Here is a 12,550-nt window from a genome sequence, read left to right as displayed (position 1 = left end):
CTCCACCATAACAATGACAGTTTGATTTTAAGTCAATATTTAGTTTAGAAAAGCACGTCATGACTCATGGCCGTTTCCGTCGATATCTCAAAGATGGTGACCTGCTATGCGGATGGAGTAATCTGTCTCTCTGCTCTACCATATCTTAATCCAGTATTTCTTGGATGGGATTCTGTCATACTGTGGAAGTCCTGGCACAGAAAGATGACTCTTATCTATGTGTCATTGGCGTCTATTTTAAAATCAGGGTTGCAGGGAGATCGATGGGTTAAGGTTTTGTTGACTGTGCGTTAACATTTATCTCACTTTTTAGAGTTTACGTCAACAAAAGTCATCAAAAAAAAGTCGCGACACATTGCATATTCCAATACGTCATACCTGCCCCATAGATTGTCACATCCTGAATCACAGTTTACATGTTTAGACAGATAAAACAGCACTCCACATGAACTATTGAATATTTACATCCTTTATACTAATGATATAATAATTGCTTGTATTTACATTGAACTGTACAGAACATTGTCTAAGCATTCAGATCTCATGGAAGACGTCTTTGCATCAGTTACACATTACATAAACTCCTTCAGATGCTTCTAACATTGGCTGATTGTCATTGTGTCCACACAGTTCGATTATAATGTCTTCACCAGGCACATGTGGACACACACTGTGCTCCCAGGAAATCAGGTCTCTCCATTCCTTTCAGGTCTTTGTATCTGTAGCTTTGTCTTGTGTTTCCTATTAGTTTGTTCTTCGTGATCACCCATGTTCCTCAATATGGTTTGTCCATCACTGAGATGTAAAATACTGTACCCTTGTTGATCGATTGACCTAACAGTGTCCGCTTTCGTCAGTCCTGCATTCCTTGGTTTATTGACTGACTCATCATCCAGAGTGCCGCTTGCACTTAATATGGGTTGCCATGGATACAGGCATGATGAGGGGGAATGGAGGAGGGGACGATGTGCTCCTGTTGCTAGGCATCGAGGAAGTCAGGTGTACGTGCTCACCAGGCCTGCAGTGGACACTGCAAAATAAAGAGAGAAAGAGGAAACGGTCATATAAGCATTCTGTATGAGTGCGGAATTTCCTTATCAGCCACACCTGACCAAATATACACCTCATCCGTGTGCATTCTTTCCCATTGTAACCAAAGTTTTCATATTGTTTGGGGCGTTTTTACTCTTTCTTTGGAGAGGGAGAGGCAGGTGACCCTGTGGTGACCCGCTGGCCGACAAACAGCCTCACCTGATAAAGGTGCCAGCCAGCTGCTCAGACTACACTCATTAGATGCAGGTCTCCAAATGGAGGTGAGTTTTTGTTGTTGGGCTGGGTGGGAAAGCTCAGCAAACAGGAGGGTTATAAAGGCCGAGCGTGGTTTGTAATGTCCCCCTGAACACCCACTGCACCGCCCAGTCCAAATACAGCAAGCTGATAAGAGTTTGAAATTGCTCTCTCAGTACTGGGGGGTTGAGGAACCACATACCTGTGATATCTAAATGCTTTAAACCAACTAAAAAGTGTTTTTAGTAAGTGAAATATTTAGGATATTTGCAAGTTATCCAGAATTAGAGACAAGATCTTGATAAGTGGAGCACATGCTGGTAGGAAGTTTAAGCCGTCAGCATCAGTGCTGCCAGTGATGTGGCAGCGTGGGAAATTGGGCATGTGAAAGCAGTGACTGCAACCGCATTTCAGGCTAGAGCGGTCAGAGTGCAGGGGAAAAGGAAAGAGGTGTAATTACTGCCTACACTCCCGTCCATGGCAGGGGAGCCGAAAGAGCATGATAGCTGATTAACAGTGAAGATCATTTCCGGACCGCACTGCTAAATTGGACTCAGGTGTGATGTTGCATTGCGTGTGAAAAAAACAAAAAAACAATTTATATAATTTAATATATATATATATATATATATGTATATATATATATGTGTGTATATATATATATATATATATATATATATATATATATATATATATAAATTATAAATTGCATTGAAAGAAAGAAAATAATTACAGAGCGAAAGAAAGAAAGAAAGAAAGAAAGAAAGAAAGAAAGAAAGAAAGAAAAGACGGAACAAAAGTCGGTTTGATCAATCATGCCATGCTCAGACTGGGATCATGGGTGACTGATTGGTCAAGCAGTTCAAAGGAAATAGGAATTCTGAGGAGTATCCACACGTTGGCTCGCTTCACTGATTGAGATGTACAACAAACCCAGATAAACAAAAGACAGTGAAGCAGACTGGGTTTGTGCACAGATTAAAACCAGGTTGACTGAAAAACTCAATAAAAGTGGCACATCTTAAATATCAGAATAGCATTTTGCCTTATTTCGTAAATATAAAAATGTGCAATCCATGTACTCTTGCCAGTATATTGAGACGGACTGTGGATTATTTATACATTTGTGCAAATGTTAGATTTAGTGGAGTCCATGCTAACTTAAGAACTGTAAAAAAAATATTCTGGGACCTAATATGAAACAAATCCAATGATAAGCATTTTTGGGTATCACTTTTTATGAGTATTTTTGTATTCGCCACTATTACTTTGCCCCAGTGACAGTCAAAGATACAGCAAACAAGCAAAAAATGAAATAGATTGATAGAAAATGGCTTAAAAGGTTTGTTGATCATGTGATTAGTATCTTTGGAGCATTAGTGAAGATAAAAGTGATTACAGTTTACAATTCCATCCCACGTGGCTTTATTTCCCAAAAAGAAGTTTGCAGAGGCCTCACTTTCCATTTGTAGGACACACAGATAGACCTGAGCAGTCACTGAATAAACCAATCAGCTCTGTTAGAGCAGATCCAAGAGACGTTAATGCATGTTGGTAAATGCTGTGGATGACTGACCTGTTTGCTGGAGGACATTGAGCTCAGCGTACTGAGGCTGTTGGAGTCTGTCACCACCATGGCAGGGGGAAACCGAGAAGAGTGAGAGTACTGGGGCAGCTCCTGCTTGTGTGAGTACACTGTTAAGATAACAAGCAGATGGTCACATCAACAGCCAGTCAAAGGTCTTGAAAATGATTTGATCTTGACTAGATCACTAGATACTGGGCAGAAGAAATGGACTGACTGTGTGAGTGTGAGACAGAAGCCATGAAGGGCTGCTGGCTCATGTGGCTGGATGACTGTTGCATGAGCTGCTGGTGAGGGCCATTGAACTGCTGCGAGAACTGCACCGGTTGCAATGCTGCTAGACTGCTTGCAACACTGTTGATGACAGGTACCGTCTGTCCCTGCGATGTGTTTAAACCTGGATGCGACAACAATGAGGTGTCAAGTGGAAAATGCATGAAAAATTTGAAATGGAAGGCAGGGTGGTTGGACACTCACTTTGTGCAATGGCCATGACTCCAGAAAGGGGCATAATGAGGTTGTGGGTCTGTTGGTGCATGTGGTGGGATGCATGGATGTTGGTCAGGGTGCTGACTGGAGGAAGACCTCCGCCTGATACTGAGATCTGTGAAGAAAATGCACCAATAGTTCAATAGAATGACTAGAATGCTTCTGTCACAACTGTTTCAACTGTACTCTTATCTTAAGAAGGTATCAGAGCCCTGACAGAGACACAGAGCTTTATTTGAATAAGCCGAGCTGAGAGGAGGCCATGCTCAGACAACCGTCTGACTGCTCAGATAAGCAGCTGTCGTACTCCCTTCCTCCTATGTGGACTCCCGTTGACAGAAACACAACCTAAACCATGACGAATTTGACCTGTAGTAAAACATAGCGGCCTTTCCAGAAATATTAATGCATAGAAAATTGTCCTGAAACAAAAAGCTTCATGAACATCTCACCCAACTCAAACATTAGTATTCAGATAACAACTTAACTGAGTACCGGTGTCACTCAACCGAAAGAGAACAAGCACAACTCCACCCTTCTCCTTCTCTGCAGGGCATTTAATCAATACAAACAGAGTGTTTCTTTGTCAAGTTTGTTGGCACAGCCATGGACATGCCCCTTTCTCACTACCACTGGCTAACATTTGCTAAGTTTGGCCCTGCGGTGCGCTGTGGGCCAAGGCCTACTGACTGCTTCTCGGTTTAGCACTGGGAAGCACAATGCAGTGTTTGTAAGCCCAGTTTGGGTGATGGTAATATTTATCAGGCCCTACTTTGTGTTTCTGTGTCAAGACCAGACATGGCGTTATCTTATCTGGGCTCAGAAGTGCTCACCATCTTGGCGTCAGGTGACAGAAGGCTGTGGCTGGGGTCCAGAACCCCCGGAGAGACCTGCTGTAACACTGATTGGCTGGTTGTCATGGCATTGCTGCTATGGTGATTGATCGTTGTGGAGGAACTGACTTCACCAGGACCTTGTTGGCTGTACCGGACACCTGTTGAAGTAGAAAACAAGAGAGAAAAATGGCAGATTTAGCCTCCTGGCTGCTTTTTTAAATTTGTCCCAGTCTGTATCTGTTGGCCACAGACAAGTTAGGGTAGAGCAAACAAACTGGGGCCTCTGCACCTGGTCCTTGGTTGGTCAAGGTCATCCAAATGTGTACATGTGGGTTGTCTGCAACTCTAAAAACTATGCCGCACTGACCTTCAGAACTTTGTTGGAATAATATACGTCAGGGTCCAAACCTTCTCTTGGAGGGCCACCTTCCAGCCTAGAACCCGCACATTAAGGTCTTCAGGATTACTAGAAACTTTCAGGCAGGTGTGTTGGAGAAAGTGTAGTGGCCCTCCAGGAGCATGACTGGACACTCCTGATCTACATGAAATGAGGCTTTATGAGGGAATTATGCTCTACCAAAATTTAATTCTCTGTTTTATCTTCTTTGGGTGCTCTTGACTATTCTGGGACAAAGGAATTCATTTACTGGCTCTAAGTGCCACAGATATGAACATAGTAAACATTGCTCAATTAATACTAATGTTAGATGCATTTTCCAGCCCAAAAGATTTTCACTCCCACATTCAAATACCAGGGTGGCCAGTCAAGCAAGATGATGACACTGCAGAATGGAATAAACCTTATTTGTGGTAGCCTCTTTTCCTGAGTGATGCACCAAACAAATAGCTAAATAACTAGCAGAACTGCAAAAATAACAGAAAGGTCTTAGAACAAAACAATTGATCCGATCCCTGTGTTGAGTTTCATTGTGCAGGAGAACTCTGCAGACACAATCTTGCTCCCCTCTGCACACTTACAGCATTGCCAGCTCTCTACACTGTCTTGTAAACACCAACGCAGGACAATAAAGCACTCCATTGGGCCTACAACCTGCTCAGCACACAATGGGCTAGCAACCATAAACAGTCTTTACTTTACTACCGTGCACCCACTAAAAGTGTCAGGAAGAGAGAAGGCTATTGTCTGAATCCGTCAGGCATTCACTTGGACTGCAGGGATCTCCTCTCACACTCAGTCATTTAGGTCTGCGCAGTCTGGACCATGCTGACCAGCAGGAGGGCTCAGTTTCTCAGGGAACCAGGAACCAAAATACAACCTCAGAGAATGTGACATAAAAGTTACATGGAATGGTATCATAAACTAAGTCTTCATTACACTATTCAGAAAAGCAACCAACGACCAGTGCTGATTGCAATATCTAGACAATGTACAAGATTATCGGCTAATGCGATATTCTCAAAATAGCTAAATACTTTACTGATCAGTTGCCATGGGGTGCATTTCCCAAAAGCATCATTAGCTAAACTATGGTCACAAGTTGTATTAACAACAGAACTTGGAACCATAGTTGCTTTTGGGAAATGCACTCCTGAACAATGTTTTGTTCTGTCACTTCTTATGAATCGGTTTTCTTTCTCTTAACATGCACTTTGTAATCACCTCGGTTAACCTTGGTTAAAGGGCAGAAGGTGGTGGGAAATCCTAAAGGGGAGTGGTAGCAGTAGACTTCAACAGGTTTTAAAAGGTTCAGCTCTCCCTGGGACGCATGTAATATCAAAGCCTTGCTCTTCATGCCCAGGCAGTGGCCATTATAGCATTGTCGCATATGAGAGGCCTCCTGGGTCTTAGCAGGACGTACGCAGCCTTTCAGCCTTTCTGTGGCCATCAATAGACAAAGCAAGGAGAGTTGAACTCTTCTGTCCTCTTCTTGTCCTTTGCTATTACCTTATTACTTAAAGGCTACATTTCTGGTTTCCTTGGTCATGGGGTAACAGTCCCAAATGTAAGTTTCTTTACTAATTGTTTTAAAAATAAATAGCTACTGTTTTAGAGACAACCACTCCAACATATTTTACCTAAATAGGATCAAAGAGCATTCTGGAAGCAGTTTGCTTTCCCAACGGCACTACAACACAAACGCAGGGAAGATCACAGCCAGCCCCCAAAAGCACATATCGGTTGACCTTCCAGCAGCGGCAAAATGGCCGGTCTGTTATCAACAGGCCAAACCAGAATCAATAAAAAAGTAGTCTCTGTCTGATCTGACCTAGTAACGACCTTTTTAACAAAACCTGGGTTTGTGTTGTTTCCGGGAGGGGGGCTGAGACCGAGAATCACTCAGTACCCTCCATACCTTGATCAGAAGGGGCTCATCAGTCCTGTCTGGCCCGAAAAGAGCCAATAGTCCAGCGGACAGCTCCTGCTGTTTTACTCAGAGCCCAGTCACTGCCTCTATCCCATAAAGGTGAGAGGAGCTTCTAGGTGTCCCTCCCCCTGGCCCAGCACAGATAAATGAACCTCGGTTACAGTCACTACAGTCTTCTAATATGCCACAGACAATAGGATTCCCTGCCGGGAGAGGGTAAAGAAATCAGGGAAGAGGGGAGTTCCTTATCAAAGGCCTGGGAGATGTAGTAGCCAAGGATTTTAATTGTCAATTAAGCGTGCATAATACAGGCCGTGCCCTGGCAACGTGATGAGAGGTCCTGCTGTGCCATTCTTGTCAGGCCAGCTTCTGACACCAAAAACAGCTGATGCTGCTGGCAGGGCACTACTGGGACACCTTTTAAGTCCCTCAACTGAGAGTATGGAAGAGAAGGCCGACCCCATCACGTTCCACCCCCTTCCTACTCAAATTTACACACAACCTGAGGTCACTGACTGGTCAGGTGTGCAGAGGGAAACACCACACGCAAACAGACCAGCCACTCATTGCTGTGCCACAGGTCCAGAAACAAGCAACACAACCACTGCAAAAGCACTCGGACTCTTTGGTGCTCAAACATGAAAGAGCAACAATAGGTAATAAGCTGGTTGAGTCAAAGAGTGTGTTTCTTTTACTGCCGAAAGTCTTGCCATATCAAACCAAGTCAATAAATCTTTCTGGGAATACAATTTGTCAGATAACAGAGGAGTGGGGCCTGCAGTAAACAGCAGTGAATCTACAGGTATAACTAGGCCTTAAGAGTGAGTTGAGCCACATGACCCGAGGGTGACCCAGAGTCCTGTCCAAGGGTGGCTGCTCTTTGTGTCTCATTCTTGCCTGCTGACTTCAGTAAAGCTGAGATTGCAGGTACAATGCAGATTGTTCTTGGTGTGTGTTTCAAAGCTGGGAATAACAATGCAATTTGCTCAGCTCACTCTGTAAGTCTCATTGATCACTGCCCTGCTCCCTGCTTTCCCTCTGATCTCACTAACTATGTCATCTCCTCTTCAACTGCTGGAATGATAATGATGAATTTGTGCTAATTATAACTGCCAGACTATACCACCAAAAAGGCCACCAATAATCAATGATTGTATTTTCAGACCCTAAACCACATTCACAGGCTAACCGAAATATCAAATAATATACACAAGATTGCAATTAATGTGTCAGTACCTTGCATCTTACTTGGTGGTGAGCTGCTGGTTTGTGGATGATGCGGGGAGCTGTGTGTAAGAAGGGAGTTCAGATTGTGCGTTGGCCCGCTATAGGCATCCATAGCCAATTTTTGTCTAAAGGCTTCTTCCTTCCGCCTATTGGCAAACCAGTTGTAGACTCGCACCTCTGTGACCAGGTTGGAGCCAAGCCCATGAGCTTTGGATGGTGATACTCCTCTCTGGAGGCATTCAGCTCTAAATGCAGTCAAGAGAAACATATTAGCATAACTGGGAAAGTGAGGAAATAGTTTTGACATTTATAGCAAGTCCATCCATACCGGTTGCACTCCTCCACCAGTGCCTCCCTCTCCTCTTTGCTGGGGTTCTTCTGTCGTTCGTAAGCCTGGTAAAGGATCTGTTGGGATGCAGGCCCCCATTTGAAGCGGTTGCGTCTCATCTTCTTGCAAGCAGGTTCAATGCCAGCATCATCCCCTGACTGCGCCATAACCTGCCCGGACTGACTGAACTCAGAGAAAAAAAGTAGCACCTGATCCTGGTTGGCTTTGTCTGACATGTTGCTGCCAGAGCCTTGCGAGGCCTGGTTGAATTCTGAAAGTATAAAAGAAAGGGATTTTGATGTTGCTTGCAGAATATTCCTATAAACATGCATATATGATGTTGCACCAAACAACCATGGATGATGACCTTTGTCCCTTGCTCATTTATAAGTCATTGTGCTTTTTATGACAACCTAAATGTAAAAAAATTATATAACAAAAGTTATGCAATAAGTATATCTTAAAAAAAAATATATATATATATAATAATAATAATAATTAATTACAGTAGGCATATCTCTAAATCTCTTACTGCATTGCACAGATCTGAATATATACAAAATTACATCATTTCAGAAAAAAAAAGAATGGAAATTTTTTGTGGAGAAAGATTTTCTATTTTTTTGTATAATTCATAATTCATATATGAAAGGAATAAATGACTTTTTATTTTTTTTTATTTTTTGGTGCTTGATACTATTCAATTGCACGTAACTAAACCAGCAAGTTTTATATTATTCAAACTGCAGAACAGAAAATGCAGCAAGAAATACAAATATTAACTTACGTCGTAAGATCTCCCGCTGTTTCCTGACGTACCAGGTGTAGAGCGCCGCGCGTTTCTGCGTTTTCATAGGCGTGCCTTTATTCAGGTGCTGCGACAGGTGCGACTGATTGAGGCCTGTCACATCCACCACCTCGCGCTGAGGGATATTGTGCTGCTGCATGTAGCCTTTGATCATGCGGGCCGCGCGCCACGGGTCCTCTCTAAAAAAAAAAAAGGCCGAAACATTAAACATAACATCAACTACAACACTCTCATTTTATATGATCTTATTAGTAGCATAGGACAGCTTTTAATAGTTGGTTTCGCTTTTTTCACATTTATTATAGTCTATTTATAATCTGTTTAACATGTTAAGTTCTGTAAATGCGGTCAATTGTTTAAAGCGCTAATAAACAATCGTTAATCAGTGTATTCAAAAGGTTGTAAATTATTCCAAAGGTTAAAGACTTCATTGCGTGCGCGCAATTCAACCACTGTGATTTAATTACAAAAGGACAAGTTAAGGACAAGAGAAAGACTTCATGGCAGCTGTATTTTATTCAAAGAGAACATTAAAAAGCCATTTCAAAGCAAAATATCAGATCGTACAGTGTAGTTTAACATGGTTTAAAACATATGCATCAGCCGATTTTTTTTAACAACTAGAACAAAAAGGATGGTTTAAATTAGAGAAACCAAACTTATTTCATATGACTTTTAAATATTGACTTATAAAGTCTTACACTTATTTCTACTTATTTTTGCTCCATTAAAAAATTAAATACTGCTATTAGCTTCAAAATAATTTTTTTTACTCATCTGTACAAAGCTACTGGATGCTACATAGCCCACATTTATCTAGTGAATGTGAAATTAATAATAAAAAGAAAATAGGTTATATAGAAAGAAAGAAAGAAAGTTACACGGAAATATCTTAGTGCGTATGGTTGTTAAGATTGCTGTTAATTCAACAAAAAAATCTATTACTAATTATATTGCTAATTATAAAAATAAAAAGCTGTGTAATGTTTATTATTAACTTAGTAAAAAAAACAGACTTAAAAATTAAAAGCCTAAAGAACGCAGAAAAGCGAGCAAGTAAACCTGAGGTACGGCTATATTAAAGTAGCCTACATTAAAACAAAATGATGTCTTACCATTTTTAGGTTAAACGTCTGCCCCTGAAATCTGTCCAGACGGTTTGATTCGGAGACTGACAAGACATTTGTCTGTGAGCGAACTTGGTTTATAACTTTCGACAATGAATAACTAGATCTCCATTCACACTAATCGTTCGTCATTGTGTGTCTTTCAGTTGATGATTTATAGGATAAAATTAATAACTCAACTCCACGTGCTTTAGTTTTGATTTTCATCACTATTTCGTGACGTTACTACTGCTGTAAACATGAAATATGCTGAATTATATATATAAAAAAAAAATAACAATACAGTTAGGCCTATAGGCTACTTTCACTTATAGTCTGTGTGATATTTTTTTACAGCTATTGTTTTTAAATATATTTAAATATTTGAAATATTTGAATATTTTATATATATATATATATATAAACTATTTTAATAATTATAGTGACAAATAATAGGCTAATTATGAATAATTGTACGTGGCCTAAAATAATGAGCTATTCTGCGAACAACTTCCAAAGACCCTGAACTCAGACAACAGCGCGCGCTTTTTATTTTCTGTCGAGAGGGCAGATGTGGTTAATAATAAATAGATCTTCTTTAGTTGATAAATCTCTAAGCTAAAGAAATAACTCACGTAGATAATTAGTAACCAGAATGTGAAAAGAGGAAACACTGGCGCGTGCTTTTAAAATTTGTAAACACCGGTAGATTTATCTTTTCAGAAAAATCATCACTGAATTTCGTTTCCGTGATTTCAGGCTGTTCAAATGTTTTCTTTATAGTATTATCATACCTTTGACTCTTATGCATTTAACCCGTCACAATAATTTCTGTCATTTATACTAAACGTTAAGGATTTTCAAAACTTCAATCAGTTGCCTAATTAAATTAAAATTGATATTTTCGATGGCAGCATTTAAACTTCTATTTTAGTGGATTGTTGTTGTTGTGGGGGGTTTTTTACAGTACAGCGTCAATTCGTTTTTATAGTAGCACATTTTTGGTAAATGTTTTCATGAAGATGTTTGTGCATATAAAATTAATAAGTGTTTTGTAGTCTATTTAATCCTAATGCCAAACGTATAGCTGCCTGTCAAAAGTAGCCTAAATGTCAGTTCAGCTGATCGTTGCCTGTTTTTTCCACTTTTATCTCTTTAATTAAAGCAAGTGATAATAGCCGAAGCAGAAACTTACGCCAAAATTCTGTCGATTTCTGCCCTCTGCTCCGCGGCTTCCTCCGTGTTTTGGGACTGAAGCTCTTTCAGGATCGGAGGGGTATCGAAATCATCCCCGTCCTCTGAGCCCTCATCCCCTGATAACTTCCCTTTACCGTGTCCATTGGTCAGCGTGTGAAACACCGGCTTTGTGTCCGTGTCACTGAGCTTGGACCCGGAGGGGGACATCTGCAGACCGTCCAGTTTAACTCCAAAAGCGCTCGGGCTCGGGTCCAGGTCCTCCAACGCTTGCAGAAGCACATCTTTAGTCACTCCAGAGTCCAACAAGGCGCTCAGAAGCTCCTGTTGCAGAGATGTCAACTTAGAAACCATTTTTGCAAACATCTAAAAGTTTAGTACGCAAGGTGTGTAAAGAGGAAAATATATGAAAGTTCCCCTCCTCACGCCTCCATTGAGCTCCTCCGAAAACACCTGCTCTGAGAAGTTGAGCCACTTCCCTGTCGGACTGAACGATATAACTTGCCATGATGCTTCCAGAGGGCAGGCTATTAAAAAAATATGGTAATGAGTGGGCGGGGCCGTTATGCAAATGAGCTGTCCCGGGCCATATTGACTGACGCGCAGGTACAGCGTGTTTACACACTGTTATCAGCACAACTCTGAAGAACTTCGGACTCTGTCCACTTTGGTTATAACGCATCATCATCATCATCATCATAATAATAATAATATAATAATAATAATAACAATAGTAATAGCTCTAAAATGTTGAGAATTATAAGAATGTTTTACCTCGGCCTATTTATTAAATGTATCTGTATGAATTCATAGGTCATAGATGCCACTGGGATCAGACTAATGATGTTTTTATAATATGTTTAAGAACTTTAATCCAAAATGTAACTTAAAAAAAATTATAAATTGCTTGATGATGTCTCAGGGACAATGACAGTATCATCAAAAATCAAAGAAATAGTTAAAAGCGTGAAAAGTCATTTATATATAAGGCCTAATGTCGCTAAGCAAAGCAGTATGTGCACTTTTCACTTATCACTTGTTCACAAACAATAAAATGTTTCTTTAAAAAAAAGGGATTCAATTCTTTAGCCATATTTCTTGTTAAGCAACATTTCAATTAAAGCTGTCCATTCCTTCACCTGCAAATATGATTAAACTTCTTTTATTTTGTCCTGTCAGTTGCCTGCTGAAATGAATGGAAAGGAAACTCAAGTTTTTCAAATGATCAGAGCACTTTCAAACAATAGATGCAAATTGTGTTTACAGATTTCAAACAGCAAACACTATTTACCCCCCCCCCCCCCAAAAAAAAAAATTATTGTGAATTATGAATTATTGTGAAATTTTGAATGCAGGTTATACA

At 40.6% G+C, this 12,550-nt stretch overlaps 1 protein-coding gene across 2 annotated transcripts; it reads right to left on the bottom strand.

Moving 5' to 3' along the window:
• Positions 1–683: 683 nt before the first annotated feature.
• Positions 684–11,686, bottom strand: LOC132122866 (hepatocyte nuclear factor 1-beta-A). 2 transcript variants are annotated; one of them, XM_059533354.1, is made up of 9 exons: positions 11,189–11,686; positions 8,867–9,066; positions 8,080–8,350; positions 7,761–7,996; positions 4,195–4,355; positions 3,350–3,476; positions 3,090–3,269; positions 2,864–2,982; positions 684–1,030 (listed from the first exon to the last, which is right to left on the bottom strand). In XM_059533354.1, exons 1-9 carry the CDS (start codon positions 11,551–11,553, stop codon positions 1,010–1,012), a joined length of 1,680 nt encoding a protein of 559 aa, XP_059389337.1. In that variant the 5' UTR covers positions 11,554–11,686; the 3' UTR covers positions 684–1,009. The 2 variants fall into 2 exon arrangements, with proteins under 2 accessions (XP_059389337.1, XP_059389338.1); XM_059533355.1 differs by having other exon boundaries at positions 7,773–7,996.
• Between the last annotated feature and the right edge of the window lie 864 nt (positions 11,687–12,550).

The sequence above is a fragment of the Carassius carassius genome, chromosome 41 (assembly GCF_963082965.1).
Source record: "Carassius carassius chromosome 41, fCarCar2.1, whole genome shotgun sequence".
Lineage (NCBI taxonomy): Eukaryota > Metazoa > Chordata > Actinopteri > Cypriniformes > Cyprinidae > Carassius > Carassius carassius.
The sequence above is the reverse complement of the archived record's forward strand: the minus strand, read 5'-3'. Positions and strand labels throughout refer to the sequence as shown.